This window comes from Ranitomeya imitator, chromosome 9 (assembly GCF_032444005.1).
Source record: "Ranitomeya imitator isolate aRanImi1 chromosome 9, aRanImi1.pri, whole genome shotgun sequence".
NCBI lineage: Eukaryota > Metazoa > Chordata > Amphibia > Anura > Dendrobatidae > Ranitomeya > Ranitomeya imitator.
This window is the reverse complement of record NC_091290.1, coordinates 139,456,673-139,484,257: the sequence shown is the minus strand read 5'-3', so window position 1 is coordinate 139,484,257 and position 27,585 is coordinate 139,456,673. Positions and strand designations below refer to the sequence as shown.

Sequence of the window (27,585 nt, the reverse complement as noted above, 5' to 3'; positions counted from 1 at the left end):
GTGAAAGGACAGGTACAAAGGACTGTTTCTGCCTCTCGGTCTCTTTTATATATTATTTATTGTGAATTGACTTTCAGTTACTATCTAGTTGTATGCAATCAAGCCCCCTTAAATAATTTTTTTTTATCACTACCTTTTTTTTTCCGTTTTGAAGATTTTTACCCTTTTCGGTGCTGAACTGAATTGGTTCTCATTTACTATTCCGAGATCTGAATATCAATGGGAAAGGGATAATTTTATTTAAACAATAGAAAAAAAGTAAAAATGTTAATTTCAGGAGTAAATGCTCAGGTCAATGCTAACTTATCTGAATAGTTTTATTTTTTGGCGTGCACTTGTGTCATCAGCACAAAAACTGCAATTCAGACTGTTCATAGATTCTTTCCTGTCCATAAAACTGATGTCCGTAAACACTTATGTGAGCGGTAAATACGTCGTCTATCACGTTCCCGCACTTCAATTGCAGCGCAAGCAGCCATTTTAATTAGAGGATCATTCAGAAACCCTTGTGAAAGAAGTCGTTGAAAATGAAAAAAAAAAAAAAAAAAAAAGCTCATGCAGAGCGACGAGGCACAGCAATGCCGCCATGGCCAATTGAGCACGATTCAGATGGGGTTTTTTTCTTTCCAGATAATTGGTTCGGATATCTACCTCACAGATAACCAGTTGCACGTGAAGAATGGCACTTACAACGCAACCGAGACGACAAGAAAAAAAAAATAAAGATTGGGTAAGGCGATTTATGGAGAGGAATCAAATAAATAAGCAAAAGACTAAAACAAAAATTGTGTGACTCGTTCTTTGCAAGCTATAATGGAAGTCATATTAGTAATCACCCATCTTTAACAAAACCAGATATAGCGATAGCGAGACTGACTTAGGCTCCAGTTAACACAATATGGCATTTATCGGGGATTTACAATCAGTGAATACACCAAAGCCGTAATTGTTCGGACATTTTTGAAGAAATGGCGCAAGATAAGTGACACTAAAAAATACAGTGGGAGTAAGAAGTGTCCAGAGACTGTATTGTGCAGCCAGGGTCCCTATGGGTAAGGCCGCTCGTGTGTCCTGACACTACCTGACAGATACCGGGAGCGTATTCCCAACGCCAAAAGCATCATCCGTACCTTTCCAGCTCGTACTCCCTCATCCCGATTCTCGCAGCCTTCATAACCTGCGGACAGATAAAAAAAAAGTGAAGCTAATATCTTACGCTATTGACGTAAATCACGTTATCAACACGCAGAGGATTAAGGTTCCAACATACTAAAACAAAAAAAAAAAAAAGAGAGGGCAATAAATGCCAGGAGCGCTGCTCTGGCCTGCAGAGCGATATCTGTACCACACACGGAATGCAGCATCCGTCATCGCGGCAGACAATGCGTTAGGATATCTAATGATCTCAACAGCTGCTGTACATAGAAATGAGGTGTACTGGGACAATCCTATTACCAACACATAGAAGCAACACTAGAATCGATAGTCACATTTCCCCCACAGTCAATACAATTAACTGAGAAGCGGCAGACTACAAAGAAAAGGCGCGGCGGGACGCGAAACGCGCCTCCCCAACAAGAAAGAAATGAGCAGCCCCCGAGATAAGGAGACTTCTTACTTCTTTATGCGCCTCGCTGGAGATTCGGTTTGTGTAGCGCAGCACCTCCAGCTCCATGTCTGTCTTGAAGACGCGACTGTAAGAGAAACAGGCAAATATTAATAAGATGATAATACACTTCTTGAGGTGTGAAGTGTTACCAGAACCACAACCACAAGAACAGGGGGTGCCGAGTCCTGGAGCGGTGGTTCTCTATGCAGAGCTTATAGTATTGCGTTCGGCCATCTCCGTCAGTCTCAGAGATTGAATGGAGCAGCACCGCACATGAGCAACTTCTGCTTCATTCACACGGGGGACATGGGACCCCCCATAGCAGGTCGCTGGAGCGGGAAGGCGAGCGATCAGACACTTATCGTCTATGCGACGGATTGAAGTAATACGTTACGAATCTGGGAACGCCCCTTTAAGATGCGCATACACAGTCTCTGTTCAGGCTTCATCGGAGGTATACGTCCGTAATATTCTCTCCAATGTATCTGACTATAGCCATACACGGTATTCTGTTAATAAGCAATATCGATTATTTACAAGATCGGGGATAACGATTGGATCCATGTAAGTCTGATCGCTAAGGACTCGTTTACACTGACTGACAAGCAGCGGTAAAGACCAACAATCGATTACGTATTTGCGGATCGGTGGTCGTTTAATAGCCTGTTTGGACAGGTTGCACGCGCTTCGGATCTACGTCATACTTGGCAGCACATGCCCTGTTAACATCAAATGAAGTGTTGACGAGAAGGATGATTTTTCAGCAAGACAAACAATTGTTTCACCCGACGAACAAGCGTTTTGCTCGTTTCTCCAGTGATTGATAGCCTGTTTACACTGCACGATTATTGGGAGTCGAGTGCTCCTAGAAACTATCAGGCTGGTGGGTGTGACTGTAGCGTGGATGGGTGAAGACCCACCTGAGCCTCTCATGGTGAGGGTAGACTTGATGCAGGTAGTCAACCGATGCCACTCCAGAGAAGACGCTGCAGAGAGTCTGCAGCAGCACGGGCATGAAGAACAGGGCGATAAAGGCAAAGACGTGGTCAAACAATCCGGGTCAGGGCAGGCAGTACAGGTTCACAGTATAAAGCCGAGGTCAGGAGTGGAGAGGTCAGACAGGTTGGGTATACAAGCCAGATCGATAACGGGAGAGAAAACAAAGGTGAACTCACAGGATACAGAGAAAAGCAACTGAGAACCAACAATCGGGCAAGGAGTGGTGGGAGGAGCTGTCTAATAATCCAGCTGCGGCCAAGGAATAGGCTGGGGAAGGAAAACTCTCTAGGACACGGCAGGGTTAAATTCCTGTAGGATCTGGCCATGCCTCCCTATAGCCAGGTGAAGACTCTCTGGGATCAGAGCTGGCAGTGAGCACAAGGCAGCTCAGGGAGATGGTCTGATGCTGGGGAAGCAGAGCGGTAAACGCAGTGAGTGGGGTGGCGCTGAGAAAGCGTGCGAGATGCCGGCGTGACAGAAATGCTTGTTTACAATGATCATGCAGAGTAGATGCACCCTAAAACTCTGAAGTTGGGAATTTTTTTGTCCCCATGCAACTGGCATGCAGTACGCATGTGAAACTGCAGCTCCATTTATGCTCGAGGGTACCGCTGGAGAAAGCCAAGCACTCTAGTCGACTATCTCCATGGAAAATAAATGGAGTAGCAGATGAGTATGAGCACCGGGTTCCATTCAGACAGGGTCGAAAAAATGCTGATTATTGCGATCGTTCAGACCTTAAACAATCTAGAATATGAATTGGGGATACGTTTTCTTAGCAGAATACCCCTTTAAGTCTCCTCATTTTCGCTCCCAAAGTGGGTTTCCAATTAAAACGTGTGATCTCCTGGATCCAATAATCCAGCACCGTGATACCAGACTATTGGAGTAAGCTGTACTTTGCATTTATCCATCATAACCTCTGAACTCGATGTTTATGACCCTTGTACAGAAGTGGCCCCCGGCTGGCCCGCTGCCATTTCCCTATTAGCCCCAGGATATTGTGCGCTCTCTTCCCGCTCCAGCAATCTCTTTCACATTTAAGGAGCGCGAGGATGAGATTCCTGCCTCCTCTTGTGCTCTTCAAACTCAATTATTATCTGCATTCACAGCTATCCGCCGTTCCATCTCAAGTCTGAGCAGCGGCGGCGGCCACCCCACAGATCACAATTGTTTTGTGTCTGATATACGGCGGTCGGCGCCCTGATCTTCACAGTGATACATCTACGTCTACATTGATAGGACTCGTATCAATACCGCCGGCCTTTATTAATGGCAGATAGCAGGCTTCGTCTCTCCAGTCTATCTCAACCTGGGATTAATTCTTCTTTGGAGGTTTTCAGGAAACTTCAAACAGGTTACGGATGATACAACATTAGGCGCTAACAAGATCTCCAGAAATTACAGCTATAGTCTAAATCGTTTATTTATATGACCTCTAAATCCTACATAACACAAAAGAAGGGGTCAGCAACCTGCAGCGCTCCAGCTGACGTGAAACTACAACTCCCAGCATGACATCACAGCCTGCAGCTGTTCTGAAACTACAATTTAGGGGTCGGCAATCTTAGGGACATGGGTCATACTTCCGTAACTATGGGTAAGGTCAAACAGGGCGGGAAATAAAAATTCTAATGGGTGAGTGTCCTTATGGGTTAAACAGTTGTTTTCTGGTAACATCATACGCCATATAACAATGTAGACACTGCAGTGGTCGTCAGCAGCTTTTTAGTTTTCAGTTATCACACCTAGAGCCTCACACATGAATCCCAACCTTCACTAAGGGGGAAGTTTATGATCCTACTGTAATAAATACAAGACACCACTAGGGGAGGATATGATCCTACTACAATGAAAACCACCACTGGGGGGAGCTTATGATCCTGATGTAACGAATGCAAGACACTAGTAACATAGTAACATAGTAACATAGTTAGTAAGGCCGAAAAAAGACATTTGTCCATCCAGTTCAGCCTATATTCCATCATAATAAATCCCCAGATCTACGTCCTTCTACAGAACCTAATAATTGTATGATACAATATTGTTCTGCTCCAGGAAGACATCCAGGCCTCTCTTGAACCCCTCGACTGAGTTCGCCATCACCACCTCCTCAGGCAAGCAATTCCAGATTCTCACTGCCCTAACAGTAAAGAATCCTCTTCTATGTTGGTGGAAAAACCTTCTCTCCTCCAGACGCAAAGAATGCCCCCTTGTGCCCGTCACCTTCCTTGGTATAAACAGATCCTCAGCGAGATATTTGTATTGTCCCCTTATATACTTATACATGGTTATTAGATCGCCCCTCAGTCGTCTTTTTTCTAGACTAAATAATCCTAATTTCGCTAATCTATCTGGGTATTGTAGTTCTCCCATCCCCTTTATTAATTTTGTTGCCCTCCTTTGTACTCTCTCTAGTTCCATTATATCCTTCCTGAGCACCGGTGCCCAAAACTGGACACAGTACTCCATGTGCGGTCTAACTAGGGATTTGTACAGAGGCAGTATAATGCTCTCATCATGTGTATCCAGACCTCTTTTAATGCACCCCATGATCCTGTTTGCCTTGGCAGCTGCTGCCTGGCACTGGCTGCTCCAGGTAAGTTTATCATTAACTAGGATCCCCAAGTCCTTCTCCCTGTCAGATTTACCCAGTGGTTTCCCGTTCAGTGTGTAATGGTGATATTGATTCCCTCTTCCCATGTGTATAACCTTACATTTATCATTGTTAAACCTCATCTGCCACCTTTCAGCCCAAGTTTCCAACTTATCCAGATCCATCTGTAGCAGAATACTATCTTCTCTTGTATTAACTGCTTTACATAGTTTTGTATCATCTGCAAATATCGATATTTTACTGTGTAAACCTTCTACCAGATCATTAATGAATATGTTGAAGAGAACAGGTCCCAATACTGACCCCTGCGGTACCCCACTGGTCACAGCGACCCAGTTAGAGACTATACCATTTATAACCACCCTCTGCTTTCTATCACTAAGCCAGTTACTAACCCATTTACACACATTTTCCCCCAGACCAAGCATTCTCATTTTGTGTACCAACCTCTTGTGCGGCACGGTATCAAACGCTTTGGAAAAATCGAGATATACCACGTCCAATGACTCACCGTGGTCCAGTCTATAGCTTACCTCTTCATAAAAACTGATTAGATTGGTTTGACAGGAGCGATTTCTCATAAACCCATGCTGATATGGAGTTAAACAGTTATTCTCATTGAGATAATCCAGAATAACATCCCTCAGAAACCCTTCAAATATTTTACCAACAATAGAGGTTAGACTTACTGGCCTATAATTTCCAGGTTCCCTTTTAGAGCCCTTTTTGAATATTGGCACCACATTTGCTATGCGCCAGTCCTGCGGAACAGACCCTGTCGCTATAGAGTCACTAAAAATAAGAAATAATGGTTTATCTATTACATTACTTAGTTCTCTTAGTACTCGTGGGTGTATGCCATCCGGACCCGGAGATTTATCTATTTTAATCTTATTTAGCCGGTTTCGCACCTCTTCTTGGGTTAGATTGGTGACTCTTAATATAGGGTTTTCATTGTTTCTTGGGATTTCACCTAGCATTTCATTTTCCACCGTGAATACCGTGGAGAAGAAGGTGTTTAATATGTTAGCTTTTTCCTCGTCATCTACAACCATTCTTTCCTCACTATTTTTTAAGGGGCCTACATTTTCAGTTTTTATTCTTTTACTATTGATATAGTTGAAGAACAGTTTGGGATTAGTTTTACTCTCCTTAGCAATGTGCTTCTCTGTTTCCTTTTTGGCAGCTTTAATTAGTTTTTTAGATAAAGTATTTTTCTCCCTATAGTTTTTTAGAGCTTCAATGGTGCCATCCTGCTTTAGTAGTGCAAATGCTTTCTTTTTACTGTTAATTGCCTGTCTTACTTCTTTGTTTAGCCACATTGGGTTTTTCCTATTTCTAGTCCTTTTATTCCCACAAGGTATAAACCGCTTACACTGCCTATTTAGGATGTTCTTAAACATTTCCCATTTATTATCTGTATTCTCATTTCTGAGGATATTGTCCCAGTCTACCAGATTAAGGGCATCTCTAAGCTGTTCAAACTTTGCCTTCCTAAAGTTCAATGTTTTTGTGACTCCCTGACAAGTCCCCCTAGTGAAAGACAGGTGAAACTGCACAATATTGTGGTCGCTATTTCCTAAATGCCCAACCACCTGCAGATTTGTTATTCTGTCAGGTCTATTAGATAGTATTAGGTCTAAAAGTGCTGCTCCTCTGGTTGGATTCTGCACCAATTGTGAAAGATAATTTTTCTTGGTTATTAGCAGAAACCTGTTGCCTTTATGGGTTTCACAGGTTTCTGTTTCCCAGTTAATATCCGGGTAGTTAAAGTCCCCCATAACCAGGACCTCATTATGGGTTGCAGCTTCATCTATCTGCTTTAGAAGTAGACTTTCCATGGTTTCTGTTATATTTGGGGGTTTGTAACAGACCCCAATGAGAATTTTGTTACCATTTTTCCCTCCATGAATTTCAACCCATATGGACTCGACATCCTCATTCCCTTCGCTAATATCCTCCCTTAAAGTGGACTTTAGACAAGACTTTACATACAGACAAACCCCTCCTCCTCTCCGATTTTTACGATCCTTTCTAAACAGACTGTAACCCTGTAAGTTAACTGCCCAGTCATAGCTTTCATCTAACCATGTCTCGGTTATTCCCACTATGTCAAAGTTACCTGTAGATATTTCTGCTTCTAGTTCTTCCATCTTGTTTGTCAGGCTTCTGGCGTTTGCGAGCATGCAGTTTAGAGGATTTTGTTTTGTTCCAATCTCCTCACTGTGGATTGTTTTAGAAATGTTCTTACCTCCCTTCTGAGTATGTTTTCCTGGGTCGTCTTTGTTCGAGTCTAATGTTTTTCTTCCCGTCCCCTCTTCTTCTAGTTTAACGCCCTCCTGATGAGTGTAGCGAGTCTTCTGGCGAATGTGTGTTTCCCAGGTTTGTTGAGGTGTAGTCCGTCTCTGGCGAGGAGTCCATCATACCAGTAATTCACACCGTGGTCCAGGAATCCAAATCCTTGTTGTCTGCACCATCGTCTTAGCCAGTTGTTTGCATCAAGGATCCTGTTCCATCTCCTGGTGCCATGCCCATCTACTGGAAGGATAGAAGAAAAAACTACCTGTGCATCCAGTTCCTTTACTTTCTTCCCCAACTCTTCAAAGTCCTTGCAGATTGTCGGTAGGTCCTTCCTTGCCGTGTCATTGGTGCCAACATGTATCAGAAGAAATGGGTGGACGTCCTTGGAGCTGAAGAGCTTTGGTATCCTATCGGTCACATCCTTGATCATCGCACCTGGAAGGCAGCATACTTCTCTTGCAGTTATGTCCGGTCTGCAGATGGCTGCTTCTGTGCCTCTCAGTAGTGAGTCTCCCACCACCACCACCACTCTTCGTTGCTTCTTGGCTGTACTTTTTGCTGTCACTTGTTGCTGTGTGCCCTTTTCTTTTTTGCTTGCTGGTATTGCTTCATTCTTAGGTGTGCCATCTTCATCCTCTACAAAGATTTGATATCGGTTCTTCAGTTGTGTGGTTGGTGATTTCTCCATGGTCTTCTTGCTTCTTTTGGTCACATGCTTCCACTCATCTGCTTTTGGAGGTTCTCTGACACTTTTTGCACCTTCTGTGACCAGTAGAGATGCTTCTGTTCTGTCTAGAAAGTCTTCATTCTCTTTGATGAGTTTCAAAGTTGCTATTCTTTCTTCCAGACCCCGCACCTTTTCTTCTAAAAGGGCCACTAGTCTACACTTCTGACAGGTGAAATTGGATTCTTCTTCTGGTCGATCTGTGAACATGTAGCACATGCTGCAGCTCACCATGTAGGTTGTCACATCTGCCATGTTGCTCCTAGATCCTGCTGACTTGCTGTGTGTTTTCCTTCTTGTGTAATCTACTCAGCCAAGCTCTCTTGCAATAATGTCCTACAGGCAAAAATTACGGCGCGCGGTTTGGTGATGCTTTCGAAGCAGCTGGTCCCGGCTGTACCCAACGATCTTCTAGCTTAGGGAGACTTCGCTTCTCCCAGAAGGCACCTGGAATATGCAAATTAGCCTCCTGAAGCTTGAATCCCTGGTTTGGTGATGCTTTCGAAGCAGCTGGTCCCGGCTGTACCCAACGATCTTCTAGCTTAGGGAGACTTCGCTTCTCCCAGAAGGCACCTGGAATATGCAAATTAGCCTCCTGAAGCTTGAATCCCTGGTTTGGTGATGCTTTCGAAGCAGCTGGTCCCGGCTGTACCCAACGATCTTCTAGCTTAGGGAGACTTCGCTTCTCCCAGAAGGCACCTGGAATATGCAAATTAGCCTCCTGAAGCTTGAATCCCTGGTTTGGTGATGCTTTCGAAGCAGCTGGTCCCGGCTGTACCCAACGATCTTCTAGCTTAGGGAGACTTCGCTTCTCCCAGAAGGCACCTGGAATATGCAAATTAGCCTCCTGAAGCTTGAATCCCTGGTTTGGTGATGCTTTCGAAGCAGCTGGTCCCGGCTGTACCCAACGATCTTCTAGCTTAGGGAGACTTCGCTTCTCCCAGAAGGCACCTGGAATATGCAAATTAGCCTCCTGAAGCTTGAATCCCTGGTTTGGTGATGCTTTCGAAGCAGCTGGTCCCGGCTGTACCCAACGATCTTCTAGCTTAGGGAGACTTCGCTTCTCCCAGAAGGCACCTGGAATATGCAAATTAGCCTCCTGACGCTTGAATCCCTGGTTTGGTGATGCTTTCGAAGCAGCTGGTCCCGGCTGTACCCAACGATCTTCTAGCTTAGGGAGACTTCGCTTCTCCCAGAAGGCACCTGGAATATGCAAATTAGCCTCCTGAAGCTTGAATCCCTGGTATCACTACTAAGGGAAGCTTATGATACTACTGGAATTAAAGACAAAGCTAGGAGGAGATTATGGTGCTACAGCCACCACTAGGGAGAGCTTATGATCCAATTGTAATGAATGCAAACAACCACTAGGGGGAGCTTATGATACTACTGGAATGAATTAAATCCACCACTAGGGGGAGCTTATGATACTACTGTAATGAATGCAAGCCAACACTAGGGGGAGCTTATGATACTACTGTAATGAATGCAATCCACCACTAGGGGGAGCTTATGATACTACTGTAATGAATGCAAGCCAACACTAGGGGGAGCTTATGATACTACTGTAATGAATGCAATCCACCACTAGGGGGAGCTTATGATCCTACTGGAATGAATGCAAGACAATGCTAGGGGGAGATTATGATGCTACTGTAGGGAATGCAAGTCACCACTAGGGAGAGTTTATAATCCAAGTGTAATGAATGCAAGCCACCACAAGGGGAAGATTGTGATCCTACTGTAATTAATGCAAGCCACCACTAGGGGCAGCTTATGATCCATTTGTAATGAATGCAAGTCACCACTAGAAGAAACTTATGCTCTTGCTGTAATACAATTCAATGGGACTCACTCCAGGCTGCGGACACAGTCGATACCTGGGGACTGTATTTTGGGACTCATTGCCACTGCGGATCCCTTAAGGGCACGGACTCTATATGGACCTATACGGACTCCATTTGAATGAACCTTTTTCTTGGACTATTTGAACGGACCCACTGGTTATTGCCTTGCACTAAATAGAACTCCCCTGATGATTCTCCCCTATTGGAGTTGAAACGCGTTGGGAGATATAGAGACATTGCATTCATCCTGTTTCTTTTTTTTTTTCTTTCTTTGGTTGGTGGGTGTCCATAGCAGGACTTATTTGGGGCCTGTCCTTGTTAGGGCAGGAGCTCTTTAGGGGGGCTTACAGGGAAGATAGTAGTGACACATCTTTTTCCTACCCTCCAGTCTTATGTTTATTCTTGATACCACTCCCCTTACAGAAGCGTGAGGGGGTTCCTTTCATGTCCGTCTAATTGGTAAGACTGCTCCAATTTTTTATCTTGAGCACTGTTTCACTTGAGCACATTGTTCAATGTCTATATATGTGTTGGTTAGGATCCTAGTTTTTTATTAATTTATATATATTAAAAGTTACGTTTTATTTAGTGGATATCCTCCACAGCTACTTCTATAGCTGTAATACAATTCACCACAAGGTGGAGCTTGTGACCCAATTTTAATTAATGCAAGCCACCACTAGGGGGAGCAAATGATCCAATTGTAATGAATGAAAGCCACACCTAGGGGGAGCTTGTGATTCAACTGTAATGAATGCAAGTAACCACTAGAGGGAACTTATTGTAATATCTGCATACCCAGCTCCTTCTAGTGGTGGCCGTAAGACTCATCATTACAGAACATCACTGCTTGAGGTCATTAATTGCACTATACATTCCTTACACAATTAAATAACTATAGAATAAAAGGAGAAACGTGGTGTTTATTGTTTGTTATAGAAAGTAAAAAACCAGAGCCAGCTTAATGGACTCTAAGGGATTGGAAACTTCATCTATAAGTGCTGGAAACCGAGATTTCCACCCAATTCACACTCAGCTGTGTAATCTGTTTAATGCAGCAAGCGGAGACTTGGGGGATTTCATGAAATAATGTCAGTTTGCAGCCAGGACGTGAACGTCACATACAGACCCAAGAGATTCCTCCATAACATACAAAGGGCAGAAAACACGTCAGTCCGGGAGCAAGCCTCAACATATATTGATATTTGGAATCATTTCCTCCCCCCAGAACGAGCCATGGGCTTATAACACAATAATAGTTACGAAACACGTTAATCTCCCACACAACCTTCACATCATCAACACGTGTGACTGACACAACTCCGGTTTTAACACGGCAGGAATTATTTCACAGGCTTTTAATTAAAATGAAGGCAAATGATCTCACAGCCCATAATGAGCAGCAGAGGTTTGGAGGAACTTTGCAATGTGACCTTCTGTATGTGCTATAATTGTGAGCGAGCACAATCCACTGGTCTGGACCTTGGTTCACACCTCTGACGTCTGCATCCGGCCTCCACATGCCAATTACACTTGTTCCAGGAACCTTTCACCTTTTGATTGGAAATAAGAAAGAATATATGGCACTTTCTCAAAATGATTTTAGGCTTAAAAGTGTGAAGGGAAAAGAGGAGATAGGACTTTGAAATGGAAAAACTAATACTGCTGCTATGTACAAGAATATAACTGCTATAATACTGCCCCCTATATACAAGAATATAACTACTATAATACTGCTCCTATGTACAAGAATATAACTACTATAATACTGCCCCTATGTACAAGAATATAACTACTATAATACTGCCTCCTATGAACAAGAACATAACTACTATAATACTGCCCCCTATGTACAAGAATATAACTACTATAATACTGCTCCTATGTACAAGAATATAACTACTATAATACTGCCCCCTATGTACAAGAATACTACTACTATAATACTGCCCCCTATGTACAAGAATATAACTACTATAATACTGCCCCTATGTACAAGAATATAACTACTATAATACTGCTCCTGTGTACAGGAATATAACTACTATAATACTGCTCCTATGTACAAGAATATAACTACTATAATACTGCCCCTATGTACAAGAATATAACTACTATAATACTGCTCCTATGTACAAGAATATAACTACTATAATACTGCTCCTATGTACAAGAAAATAACTACTATAATACTGCTCTTATGTACAAGAATATAACTACTATAATACTGCCCCGTATGTACAAGAATATAACTACTATAATACTGCTCCTATGTACAGGAATATAACTACTATAATACTGCCCCCTATGTACAAGAATATAACTACTATAATACTGCCCCCTATGTACAAGAATATAACTACTATAATACTGCCCCTATGTACAAGAATATAACTACGATAATACTGCCCCTATGTACAAGAATATAACTACTATAAAACTTTTATGTACAAGAATAGAACTACTCTAATACTGCTCCTATGTACAAGAATATAACTACTATAATATTGCCCCTATGTACAAGAATATAACTACTATAATACTGCTCCTATGTACAAGAATATAACTACTATAATACTGCTCCCTATGTACAAGAATATAACTACTATAATACTGCTCCCTATGTACAAGAATATAACTACTATAATACTGCTCCCTATGTACAAGAATATAACTACTATAATACTGCTCCCTATGTACAAGAATATAACTACTATAATACTGCTCCCTATGTACAAGAATATAACTACTATAATACTGCTCCCTATGTACAAGAATATAACTACTATAATACTGCTCCCTATGTACAAGAATATAACTACTATAATACTGCCCCTATGTACAAGAATATAACTACTATAATACTGCCCCCTATGTACAAGAATATAACTACTATAATACTGCCTCCTATGTACAAGAATATAACTACTATAATACTGCCCCTATGTACAAGAATATAACTACTATAATACTGCCTCTAGGTACAAGAATATAACTACTACAATACTGCCCCATGTACAAGAATATAACTACTATAATACTGCCTCCTATGTACAAGAATATAACTACTATAATACTGCCCCTATGTACAAGAATAGAACTACTATAATACTGCCCCTATGTACAAGAATATAACTACTATAATACTGCCCATATGTACAGGAATATAACTGATATAATACTGCCTCCTATGTGCAAGAATATACCTACTATAATACTGCCTCTAGGTACAAGAATATAACTACTACAATACTGCCCCATGTACAAGAATATAACTACTATAATACTGCCTCCTATGTGCAAGAATATACCTACTATAATACTGCCTCTAGGTACAAGAATATAACTACTACAATACTGCCCCATGTACAAGAATATAACTACTATAATACTGCCTCCTATGTACAAGAATATAACTACTATAATACTGATTCTTATTTACAACAGTATAACTGATATAATACTGCCCTTTATGTACAATAATAAGCTAACTTTTCCAGGCTGGAAATAACAGCTGTATACCCACGTTATTGGTACCTCTCTTATACAATGCACATGCCTATACTGCTATTTTTATACCTATTACTAGAATAATGGCTGCTCATGTCAGCTCCTGACTGCGATGTTGGCAGGTACTAGGAGTCTTTCCATACTGCTTGAGTAGAACAGCCTGATAGTTTATTTATTAATATGATTTATTTAATACACTCGTTGCACATCCAATGTATAGTCAGTCCATCCCCCAGACACATGGAAAAGCAGCCTGCATTCCGGTACAGAGCGGAAATAATTGGAACGCTTAATCTTATTTTCTGGCAAGAAACACCAGCAAGTATGAAAGGTGGGAGTTAGATAAACATGAACTATTAATTACCCCCGATCAGCTCGAAGGCTGGCTATGAAAGGTTCAGGGTCTTATAATAAACGGCGCTGCCAAATGGAAATCATCAGTGTTTATGGGGTTATTCTAAAAACTGATCAGTGCTATCGTCCAAAGTCATTTCAGCCAGTTTTTGTAAAAAGAGAAATAACCGCTTCCTGACCACTGATGGTAAATAAACGTTGGCGCTTGTTGGGCTTTGTATAGCGACGATGTTTGATAACAATCGGCAGTCGTGTAGCGCTCGGGACCCCCACATACCTCCATACGCCAGGATGCCAGTGTAGAACGCTAGCTCTGCACTGGCGACATCATTGGCACCTGATTTGATCAGTTCCCAACAGCGATTGTGGCATTTAGAACATTGTGAGAGGGTTCTCTCTCTCGCCTGTCCAGCACCCACACGACTGATCACAGGGGAGCTGAGAGCTGTCATGGCAACCGGAATCCAAATGACGAGTTCCGGGTCTGCCAGCTAAGGTGGCCTGTTAGACCCAGCCATAGGCAAGGTCTAATAGGCGATCTGACAGTGTAAAACTGACTGGTCTCATGCACTGCAATACATGTGTATACCTGCATGAGATCAGTGATCTCAGAAATAAAAGTTGAAGTCCCATAGACGGAAAAAGTAAAAAAAACAAACCTACTAAAAAAAAATTAAAACAATATTATACCTATAAATATGTATGCTTATGTAAAAATAAATGGCTATTCATATTTCATATAATTCAGATTGACACGCTTTTAGCACGACAGAGTGCAACTGTTTTTGTTTTTTGCATATGGAGATGGGTGCTCCTGTTCACATTAGCTTGGAAGTGCCGGTCAGTCTTTTGTCATTGGTATATTAGCTCTATTAACGAGCACTCCGCTCTCCTGCATGTGGTGGATTTTAATTCCAACAGGGTCCTACGTTCCCATAAAATCAGACTTTGAAGAGAGGTATTCACACTAGACACGTTAGGAGCAAGTAGATTTGAGACAGCCTTGACATTGGTTGATAGGCCAAATTATGTGCTAAGAGTCATGTTTTTTTCCTAGTATCCTGAAGCAGTATTGCTATTCATATTTCATATTGACATGATTTAGCACTACAGAGTGTAACTTTTTTTGTTTATTTTATGTAAAAACAAATAGTACACATTTGGTATCCTTGCGTCCGGAATGAACCGATCTATAAAACTATCACATTAGTTACCCCTTAACAGTGATCAGCAATTTTCACTAAGCAACATCCACTGCTGCTTGTTTCTGGAAAACACCCATGGAGTCAAACTCGTCACTACACCTGTAGATAAATTACCAGAAGGGTGAAATTTCCAAACTGGGGTTACTTGAAGGAGGGTTTCGGCTTTAATGGCACTTAGGGCTCTGTAGATGGAGTTCACAAACTATTCTATGAAAATTTGTAGTCAGAGTCAAACAGCACTCTGTCCCTCCTTAGTCTCTCCATGTGACTAAGCAGTTCTGTACAGTCATATATGGAGTATTGCCACGTTCAACAGAAATTGTGGGACAAAATTTGGAGCCATTTTTACCCATTTCCATTTAAGAAAATGTAAAATTTAGGGCTAAAAAAAAATTTGGTGGTAAAAATGTAATTATTTTTTCTTCACCACCCAATGTTATAAAATTCTGTTACACACCTGTGGTGTCGATATGATCACTGTACCCCAAGATGAATTCATTGAGAGGTGTAGTTTCTAAAATGGGATTACTTATGTGGGTTCTGCTGTTCTGGCACCTCAGGGGCTCTCCCAGTAGGTCATGACACCCTCAAACCTTTCCAGAAAACCGTGCACTACAACATGGCACTCCTTCCCTTCTGAGCTATGCACTGTGCCTCAAAAGTAGTTTTTAACCACTTATCGGGTACTTGCGTACTTAAGAGAAAAAGAACAGTACAATATGTTAGGTAACTTCTTCTATTACCCATTTTGAAAATTAAAACCTTGGGATCAAAAAAACTATTTAGTGGAAAAAAATGGAAATTTTTCCATTTACTCAGCCCAATGTTATACAATGCTGTCAATTGTCTGAGGGTTAAAAATGCTCACTACTCCCCCTAGATAAATTCCTCAGGCGGTATTGTTTACACAATGGGGTCACTTGTGCGGGTTTCTGCTGTTTTGGCATCTTACGGGCTCTTCAAATTTGACATTGAACCGCAACCTACTCCAGTCCAAATGGTACTATGGTACTTCCATTCCGAGCCCTGCAATACACCAAAACAGTAGTTTTCCCCCACATATGGGGTATCGACGTACTCAGGAGAAATTGAACAACAAATTATATGGTCCATTTTCCCATGTTACCCTTGTGAAAATTAAAAAATTGGGGCTAAAGCAACATTTTTGTGGGAAAAAATAGATTTTTTATTTTCACAGCTCAACATTATAAAATTCTGTAAAGTACCTGTGGGTTCAAGGTGCTCACCACCCATCTATATAAATTCTTTGAGGGGTGTAGTTCCAAAATGGGGTCACTTGTTGGGGTTTTCCACTGTGTTCCATCAGGGGCTCTGCAAATGCGACATGATGTTCACTATCCCAGACAATTTTGCGTTCCAAATGTCAAATGGCACTCCTTCCCTTACAAGCCCTGCCGTGCACCCAAATGGTAGTTTTCCACCGTATATAGAGTATCAGCGTACTCAGTAGAAATTGCACAACAAATTGAATGGTCCATTTTCTCCAGTTAGTTTTGAAAAATGCAATATTTGGGGCTAAAGTAACATGTTTGTGGGACAAAGTTAAATTTTTCATTTTTTTCCTTCCACAATGCTTTAATGCTTTAAATCCTGTGAAGCACCTGAAGGGTTAATACAGTTTTTGAATGTGGTTTTCAGCACCTTGAGGAGTGGAGTTTTTTGAATGGTGTCTTTTATGGGTATTTTCTGTCACATAGGCTCCCCAAAGAAAAATGAGAAATTGACAATAAACTTTTAACCCTTCTAACTTCATAAATATATATACATGTATATATGTTTAAAATATTATGCTGATGTAAATTAGACATGTGGGAAATATTATTTATTAACTATTTTGTGTGATACAACTATGGTTTAAGGGCATTAAAAATTAATTACGGTATTTGAAAATTGCAAAATTATCACAAAAGTAATGATATTTTAACAAATAAACGCAAAAAATATTGACCTAAATTTGTGATTAACATAAAATACAATGTGTCACGAAAACATCTCAGAATCACACTGACACATTGAAACGTTCCAGAGTTATTACCACATAAAGTGACACTGGTCAGAATGAAAAAAAAAACTGGCCTGGTCATGAAGGCAAAAACAGGCTCTGACGCGAAAGGGTTAAACCGTTGTAAAGTGGTATTTTATTTATCTTATGTATGCAATTTTATATGCGTGACAAGCAGCAGGGCAGTGTAATGCTGCGGAGCATGCACACACCGGATACATATATTGTCTACATTTAAACAGCCCGAGTCCAGTCTATCTAGAGAAAAGCCGGAGGTCTGAAGGCTTTAAACGAATTATGTGCTAATTACCGGACTGATATGAGCACCCACGAATATCTCATTACTATGACAGCCAAAGGTGACACTCCGGACTTGGAAAGCCTGCCTTTGTCATTACTGATCGTGAGCTAATCCTGCTTGAAAAAAAAGAGAAAAAAATGAAATGTCTATCAGGATTTGAGGGATTAGATACATTACAATCCATTTTCACAGCAGAAACGTTAATCCTTCCAGATCTCCATGGCCCCTGGGACTGTAAAACTTGGCCACAGTATGCAAGTCAGGTCCGTGGGAGACTGTGCATCATCTTATAGACCCCGAGACTTGGCATTGTCCATTACAAAGTATTACAACACTTGCATCACCAGCCAGCTCACTCTGGAAATTGATATTGGCGATTTTGCACATTGCTACGATGGTACAGGAAACTATGGAAATGTTAAAAATTAGTTCAGAAGTGGTTCAGGCACTTTAAAAGTGGCCCGAGCCCCTTCGTTGCGATCAGTGTCACCTAAAGAAATCCCATGGTTTTTTTTCTTACTTGTCTATGCAGGAGGCCTCAGTTGTTGTTTTTTACATTTATTTATTAATCAGCCTTTCCAAAATTATAAATCTTTGTAAGACACTTAATTACTTATTGTTTGCTTAATTTACTCCCGAATGTCACACTGAAAGTGCTGTTTTAACTGCCTAGTTTATGTTTCTTTAGAAGCTGCTTTGAACCGCATTTCTACAAAGAATCTGTACTCGAACATTATTTACAACCACTTTATTTACGACCAAGATTCTCTGCTCCTCAGGCTTGTGCTCTGGCAATAAAGTGTTTGTAAAAGTCTGTAAAGTGTTTAAAACGTGTTTGAGTAAGGGATTCTTGCAAGAGAGCAGTCAAAAGCAGCTTCTAAAAGGAGCAAAAACTAAGTCGTTAAAAATAAGCACCTTAGTCATGATGTTTAGGATATAAGGAAGAATAATAAGGTAAAGGACAGCGAGCTGGAGAGATAAAGATGCATATAAGAAAGTGTTAAAAAAGTTTTTTTGAAAGTGTTTGAATAGGGGTTTTCGCCAGAGCAGCAGTGCAAAGCAGCTTCTAAAAGAGCAATTAAATCAGAACCTTAAGCATGGTGTTTAGGACATAATAAAGTAAAATTAGGTAAAGGAGAGAAACACATCTAAAAAAAAAAGTTTAGTTACGTTTTAAGGTGGCCCAGGCCAAGAGGACTTAAACTAAGGAAATTGATAATATGCTAAGTCAATCTGCGCTAGTTTAAGCCAACTTTATCTGGACTGATGCAAAGTGGACAGAGAAAAATGCCCATTACCACATTTGTCCTGCCCTCATACAGTTTGCATTTTGCTGGCACAAGTTCCAACTTTACGCTGTTGACCACAATGATTTTTTTAGGATACCAGAAACAACCTGATCAGCGGATTGCTGCCATGCATACACAGGCTAATGATTGGGAAAGGGGCCTTTAGACATTCCATCACCATCTTTTTCCCAGACCACTATGATCCCTTACATCCTAGGTAATATCCATGGTTGGTCTGGTCAATTGTATTTGTTATTTTGACAGTGGATAAGCTAACAGACATTTAACCCAGGATCCATGAGCATTAACATTTTTAAATGATCATAGTAACATAGTAACATAGTTAGTAAGGCCGAAAAAAGACATTTGTCCATCCAGTTCAGCCTATATTCCATCATAATAAATACCCAGATCTACGTCCTTCTACAGAACCTAATAATTGTATGATACAATATTGTTCTGCTCCAGGAAGACATCCAGGCCTCTCTTGAACCCCTCGACTGAGTTCGCCATCACCACCTCCTCAGGCAAGCAATTCCAGATTCTCACTGCCCTAACAGTAAAGAATCCTCTTCTATGTTGGTGGAAAAACCTTCTCTCCTCCAGACGCAAAGAATGCCCCCTTGTGCCCGTCACCTTCCTTGGTATAAACAGATCCTCAGCGAGATATTTGTATTGTCCCCTTATATACTTATACATGGTTATTAGATCGCCCCTCAGTCGTCTTTTTTCTAGACTAAATAATCCTAATTTCGCTAATCTATCTGGGTATTGTAGTTCTCCCATCCCCTTTATTAATTTTGTTGCCCTCCTTTGTACTCTCTCTAGTTCCATTATATCCTTCCTGAGCACCGGTGCCCAAAACTGGACACAGTACTCCATGTGCGGTCTAACTAGGGATTTGTACAGAGGCAGTATAATGCTCTCATCATGTGTATCCAGACCTCTTTTAATGCACCCCATGATCCTGTTTGCCTTGGCAGCTGCTGCCTGGCACTGGCTGCTCCAGGTAAGTTTATCATTAACTAGGATCCCCAAGTCCTTCTCCCTGTCAGATTTACCCAGTGGTTTCCCGTTCAGTGTGTAATGGTGATATTGATTCCCTCTTCCCATGTGTATAACCTTACATTTATCATTGTTAAACCTCATCTGCCACCTTTCAGCCCAAGTTTCCAACTTATCCAGATCCATCTGTAGCAAAATACTATCTTCTCTTGTATTAACTGCTTTACATAGTTTTGTATCATCTGCAAATATCGATATTTTACTGTGTAAACCTTCTACCAGATCATTAATGAATATGTTGAAGAGAACAGGTCCCAATACTGACCCCTGCGGTACCCCACTGGTCACAGCGACCCAGTTAGAGACTATACCATTTATAACCACCCTCTGCTTTCTATCACTAAGCCAGTTACTAACCCATTTACACACATTTTCCCCCAGACCAAGCATTCTCATTTTGTGTACCAACCTCTTGTGCGGCACGGTATCAAACGCTTTGGAAAAATCGAGATATACCACGTCCAATGACTCACCGTGGTCCAGTCTATAGCTTACCTCTTCATAAAAACTGATTAGATTGGTTTGACAGGAGCGATTTCTCATAAACCCATGCTGATATGGAGTTAAACAGTTATTCTCATTGAGATAATCCAGAATAACATCCCTCAGAAACCCTTCAAATATTTTACCAACAATAGAGGTTAGACTTACTGGCCTATAATTTCCAGGTTCACTTTTAGAGCCCTTTTTGAATATTGGCACCACATTTGCTATGCGCCAGTCCTGCGGAACAGACCCTGTCGCTATAGAGTCACTAAAAATAAGAAATAATGGTTTATCTATTACATTACTTAGTTCTCTTAGTACTCGTGGGTGTATGCCATCCGGACCCGGAGATTTATCTATTTTAATCTTATTTAGCCGGTTTCGCATCCTATAGAATTTTTATGGGATATGCTTGCAAAATCTAATTTGGCAATATCATATTAGTATGCAGTGATGAAATCAAAAGGGGCAGAGCTGCCATTGATGACATAATGGCTGACTGAAAAAGTGGGGATAAAAGTTACAATGGAGTGTAGGATTTTAGTTACCGCTGCTTTTCCATTGCGTTTTGCCACTGATTCCTTGGTCCCATTGGGGCTTACGTCTTAACATCCCACAAAACATAGCAGAAACCCCTTTCAGAAGGAATGTCTAGCCATCAATTCCTTGTAATAAAACTCTCCTTTTAAAGAACTCCTTTTCTTGAGGAATTAGAAGGAATAACAATATTTCTGGTTATTATATGACTTGTAGCCAGTTTGCAGACTCTCTATATAACTTTCAGTTGTCTCTGAGCTAGTGGGTGTAGACTACCTGCTATGACTATGATGTCTTCCATACACAGCACATACAGACCTGGGAGATTCCTGCTCTCCTGTCCCTATGTAGCACATGTTCACAAGCAGCAACATGGAGGACAGCAGTAGTTAGGAGTGTAGCTGTGACTCCTGCTAAGGGGTGTGATAAAATACTATGTAGCTGTACTGAGCAGTGTAGCTGTGAATTTAGCACTCATGTGAGATAAAAAAAAAAAAAGCAAAATCTGACAATTTCCATATTGACCGCTACATTTCCATACTGAATATATTATAATATTCTTACATTATTTAAACATGGTGGCTGATATGATATGGTTAGACACAAATTGTAGTGATATTTTTCCTTTTTTTTTTTTTACCCACTAGTAAGCGGCCATGTATTCTAATGTTAATCAGATTTCTAAATCAAAAGGAAATTTCAGACAGAATGGAAAAGATTTAATTAATAGCTCCTGAAAAGCTTATTCAAATGAATTCAATGTTTGCAAGCAACAAAGGATCAGATCGAGTCGTTTATTTAACCCTTTCCCCATCAGCAATTTTTTTCTTTGGTGGAAGAGGGGGTGAATAGTAATTAATTTGCAATCTTATGAATATGTATGCATAGGTGTTAGGTGGAAGCGGCTCATTTATTAAATAAGGTGCATGGCAATGCTATTAAATTTGCATAATAATAAAAAGTATGTAGAGTTTTATGTAAATGATTTTACTCAAACTCTCGACAGGGGCAGAGAGATGTACAATTTATGGCTGACATTTTTAAGCCTATAGCGTTTAATGAACCATTTTGAGGGCCTAAAATATTCATCGTTGTAATATTGTGTAATCTATAGGAGACATTATTCACACACTGTCCGTATCTAAATGCAGATGGCTCAGTGGATTCTGCGAAGATTGTAAACTTAAGGCTGTAGTTGAAAATGTCACTAACGTACTAAATTACTTCTGCTGCCGAATATTGGAAATTCTGCATAATAAAGACTTTGCATCTTGGCTGATGGGAGCGAAAACACTGCGATCTGGAAACACTTGTCACAGTCTGAAGGATCCGGACAAACGCGATGCCAAGATTAGGCTTTATTGGTTTCTACCTAAAATCTAAATTTGAATTTATACAGAGATTACCTCACACACAATGTAACCCAAATGCAGATTTTATCATCTGTGAAAGGATCTTAAATAAATTATGCCAGGTCCGAGTACCTCTAAAATATCCGGATTTATGGGGTGTTCCAGATATACAGCAGATCTTGTGGGGTGTTCCCCAAATATGGCAAGTCTGGTGAGGTGTTCCTGATATACAACAGATCTTCTGGGGGTTCCTGGTATACGGCGGGTCTTGTGTGGCTTTCCCGACATACAACAGATCTTATGGGGCGCTCCCGTTATATGGCAGGTCTTGTGGGGTGTTCCCATTATATGGCAGGTCTTGTGTGGTGTTCCCGGCATATGGCGGGTCTTATGGGGTGCTGCCCGGTGTACAGCAGGCCTAGCGAGTTGCGCCTGATGTACAAAATATCTTTTGGGGTGTTGCCAGTATACAGCAAATCTTGTGGGGTATTCCCAGTATACAGCAGGTCTTGTGGGGTATTCCCAGTATACAGCAGGTCTTGTGAGGTATTCCCGGTATACAACAGGTCTTGTGGGGTGTTCACGGTATACAGGAGGTCTCGTGGGGTATTCCCGGTATACAACAGGTCTCGTGGGGTATTCCCAGTATGCAACAGGTCTTGTGGGGTGTTCCCGATATATGGCAGGTCTTGTGGGGTGTTCCTGGTACACAGAAGAACTTGTATGTTGTCCATGGTATAGGTCAGGTTTTGTGGGTTGTTCCTGGTTTACATCGGGTCTTGTCGGGTGCTCCCCTTCATAGGACAGGTGTCGTGGGGTGTTCCAAATATACGGCGGGTCTCAGGAATGTGCTCCGCAGGTCCAAAGGAGTGATCCTGATACACTATTGGTTGTATGTGGTGATCCAAGTATACCCTGGGCCTATTGGGATGTTCCTGGCATACAGCATGTTTTGCTCGGTGATCATGGTATATGGTGGGTCTTCTGCGCTGTTCCTGGTATACTTCGGGTCTTGTGGGGTATTAACGTTATGCAGTGGATACTGTGGGGTGTCCCCAGAAGAGGAGGCTAGCCCATCTGATCCAATCAAAAAGAAGAGCTTAATATTTTTCCTTGAAGTTAAAGTGTCCCTCTACCATGGGACATTTTTCATGTATGGTCACTCTATCTGGTGTCCTCCATTTGAATCCCACGGCTAAATGTCGATCTGAGCCAAGAAGGCAACAGGGGGGCAAATGGACATCAGGTACGGTAACTATAAAATAGTCATTTTTGGAGGCCCAGCATAGAGGTTGCCGTAACATAAGTTATGATTGAAAAGTGTCAAAACAAGCAAAGTATCGAAGCCATGATAGAAAGGTGTCTGGAAATGTAGAGCATCTCAGATTGTCACGTATGAGGCTGTGTCATAGTGACCATGCTGAACTCGGTCTACTGCTAAAATCACCAACAACGGGCACATGAACTGAACCAAGAGCAGTAATAGGAGACAGCCAGGTCTAAAAGATCACATTTTATGTCATGTGGATGGCTGGGTGCATCACCTACTTGGGGAAGAGATGGAAACAGCATGCATTATAAGAAAAAGACAAGCAGGCGGAGGCAATGTAATGTTCGGCTGGGACACCTTCGTTCCTAACGTCATGAGGATGTGTCCACGTAGCACCGACCTAAACCCTGTAGTCCTCATTTCAAGGCAGCATATTCCTTAATGTCCGTTGCCCTGTTGAGCCACTTAATGCTCCTGCCACACTTAAGGAGTTTTCTTAGCAATATGACAAAACGTTTGAGGCGATGATTTGTCTAAAATTCTCCAGATCTCAATCAGATTGATCATCTGTGGGATGTGCCGGAGACAAGTCCGATACATGAAGGCCGCAACGTTCAACTTACAGGATCTGCTCTTAGCGTTTTGGTGGAGGATGCCGCTGGAAACCATCAGAGGTGCGGAGGAGTCCATAAAATGATCGGTTTTGACTACACAATATTAGGCAGATGTCATGGCTGATCGGAGTATATAGGTCAACAAAGAGCAATTTAAGGGTGTATCTTCAGTCATGACTTATCGGATGGTCACTTTAAGCTTGTTGCTTGGTAGTGAGACCCTAATAAAAACCAGCATTAGCACGTGAACCTTGATCAACAGAGGAAAACTGATGAAATCTGTAACAACGTAAAATATCGCAAAAGTTGAATCCGAACCCTGGGCATGCTGGGAGTCGACACGTTATACACCACCCAATGCTCTACCCCTCAGGCACTGCTGGATTTTTAATGAAAACCTGGTGGCTAAATGAAGCAGAAAAAAGTATGATCAAAAGTATAGAAAAATAGAGACTGAGTATGATGAGGAGCAAACATACTACGCATAATACCATCTACAAGATCAGATCACAACTCTGTGAGCAAGAGAGTGGCAGAAGTGTAAGGATGCCAAGCAGCGTGGAGGCAGTGCAGGAGAGCACAGTCCTAGGATACATCATGTATACAGACAAAAGGGTGATTTTGTGAGATGATACAACAGTAATAAAAAATGTATACACATTGGAAACAATAAAATTGCTGATTATATTAGAATTACATCATATACACAGGTATCCAAGGTATTCATAGTCAATTATATCACTGACATGTACTGTAGTTAATCAACTCGTGAAGAAGTAATGACATCACTAAGGCACGTAGCCAATTACTAATGAGGAAGCTATGACATCACTGAGGCATGTATCCAATTACTAATGAGGAAGCTATGACATCACTGAGGCATGTAACCAATTACTAATGAGGAAGCAATGACATCACTGATGTATGTAGCTAATTACTAATGAGGAAGCAATGACATCACTGAGGCATGTAGCCAATTACTAATGAGGAAGCAATGACATCACTGAGGCATGTAGCCAATTACTAATGAGGATGCAATGACATCACTGAGGCATGTAGCCAATTACTAATGAGGATGCAATGACATCACTGAGGCATGTAGCCAATTACTAATGAGGAAGCAATGACATCACTGAGGCATGTAGCCAATTACTAATGAGGAAGCAATGACATCACTGAGGCATGTAGCCAATTACTAATGAGGATGCAATTACATGACTGATGAATGTAACTAATTACTAATGAGGAAGTAATGACATCACTGAGGCATGCAGACAATCAACTCGTGAAGCAATGACATCACTGAGGCAACTAATGAAAAAATATGACATCACTGAGGCATGCAGTAAGAGGTGGCAATGACATCATGAATTAATGATGACATTACTGAGCTTGGGCGTGATAGGTAACTGACAAGCGGTGGACACCGAGTCAGACCACACGCCAGCGGTAAGTCAAATTCTTCCTCCCACTTCAGCACATGTATATCCTCGGCAGCATGGTAACTTACATTGTGCCTATCCTTCCCACAGGCTGCTGCGCACACCTTCACTTGTAACAGGGGTAGGCAATCGCTATTTATATCGATGGTAGCTTTTCACCCACTACACCCCATGCGTAACAGAGTGTTATTTTTACATTTCAGAGAAGACCCCCCCTTTTTTTGCTCACAGGAGCACACATTCACCATAGACATTTCCTCCTATATGGTACGTCTTTTTTCTTTCTTTTTTCCTTCCTCCACTTACAGCATATACTGTGCCATAACTGGTTGTCTCCATATGTATTTTCTACAAACATGGATATGTCTTTCCACTTGTTTTTATATAACGTTGTATACCATCTTCCATATACGTTTATGCCATCTGTATGTTGACAGTTTGGTACTGTAAATACTTTATTTTGGTTATATACCACCTTTTTCTTTTGTACATTTATTACTTTTTATTTTGCTTGTATTAACAGTGACTGAGGAAGGCCAGACTTATGACCGAAACGTTTTGTTGCTGAAAAATAAAAAAAACGCTTTCACACATAAGTTGAGTGCCAGGTTTCATTATATAAATAGTCATGAAAAAGGGTGGCGCCTCCTACATTAATGGTACAGAGATCATACCTGGAAGAAGTGGTGACTGTGTGCTGGCAAATACTCTGCAGGACGAGGCGGTACACAGGTGCTTGGAGATAAGATGAACTACAAGATAGGCCTCCACCCCTCTTTTTTTGAGCTGTGCGCACAGGAGCCGTTCTGTCCAGCGTGTCCACATGGACATTCCTTTTCTGAATCCTGCTCATACAGGTATTGTACAAATGACCAGGTTTTAAATACATCAGATAGGGATTACATACATTAGTTAGGACTGCTCTGATACGGGTATACCTTGACGTTTGGTAGAGCGGCTTAATATACATTTTTTGCAAAAAACGTATCAACCAAATACCCTGTTTTTTCCATCTTTTTACTAGCACTTGCTGTCCACTGTGATTTTTTTGCAACAGAGTGTTTTAGGTTTTACTGTGCTTTTTTGTGTTTTCAAGATAGGCTGTATATAGAAGGGACAAAAAGGAGAGATATACTGCAAGATTGGCAGTATAAAGAGATGAGAGGAAGGAGAGATATATTTCAGGATGGGCTGTATATAGAGGGGACAAAATAAGAGATATGCTGCAGGATGGGCTGTATATAGGAGCGATTAAAAGGAGAGATATATTTCAGGAGAGGATGTATATAGAGGGGACAAAATAAGAGATATGCTGCAGGATGGGTTGTATATAGGAGCGATTAAAAGGAGAGATATATTTCAGGAGGGGATGTATATAGAGGGGACAAAAAGCAGAGTTATGCAGCAGGATCGGCTGCATATAGGACAGACTAAATGACAGATCTATTGCAGGATGGGCTGCATATAGAGGGGACAAAAAGGACAGATATGCTGCAGGATGGACTGTATATAGAGTGGACAGAAAAACAGATCTATTACAGGAAGGGCTGTATATGGAGGGGTCAGAAAGAAATATACTGATGGATGAGCTGTATATAGAGGGGGACAGAAAGGAGAAATATACGGCAGGATGGTGTTTGAGAGGATAGATATATTGTTGTATGAGGTTCTGTGTACTGTGACTTAGTTCAGCTGTGTTTTATGCCTGCAGTTCTGCATTGTTGTTGTGGAGAGATGTAGGAGAGTTGAACTCCGCTATAACCAGCTATAGCTAACAACTATGCAAAACCACACAGGCAGCTGTAGGGATGTTGATGGCAGAACACAGAATCAGCCAGGCAGGGTAGTGTACAGGAGTAGAGAGTGTGTAGAAGCACAAGGCGGATTCCACACTTAGATTAGTTTAATGAAAACTCAAGAGCCATGGAGGTAGTAAGGGGTATACAGGAAGGGGGTGGATCTGCAGCGCTAATTAGAAGCAAGTTCTGCCGGGATATGTAGTTTTAGCAGCTAAGAACAGCCCTGGCCATTCAGCTATGT

At 41.4% G+C, this 27,585-nt stretch overlaps 1 protein-coding gene across 1 annotated transcript in view; it reads right to left on the bottom strand.

Annotated features, from left to right (window-relative positions):
• The window catches only part of PEPD (peptidase D), a 156,096-nt gene that overhangs the window by 91,137 nt on the left and 37,374 nt on the right, over positions 1 to 27,585 (bottom strand). The window contains exons 8-9 of the mRNA XM_069739227.1: positions 1,619 to 1,694; positions 1,131 to 1,177 (exon numbers count right to left, since the gene is read on the bottom strand). Coding sequence (XP_069595328.1) covers positions 1,131 to 1,177; positions 1,619 to 1,694 — 123 coding nt within the window. The remainder of the gene's footprint in view (positions 1 to 1,130; positions 1,178 to 1,618; positions 1,695 to 27,585) is intronic.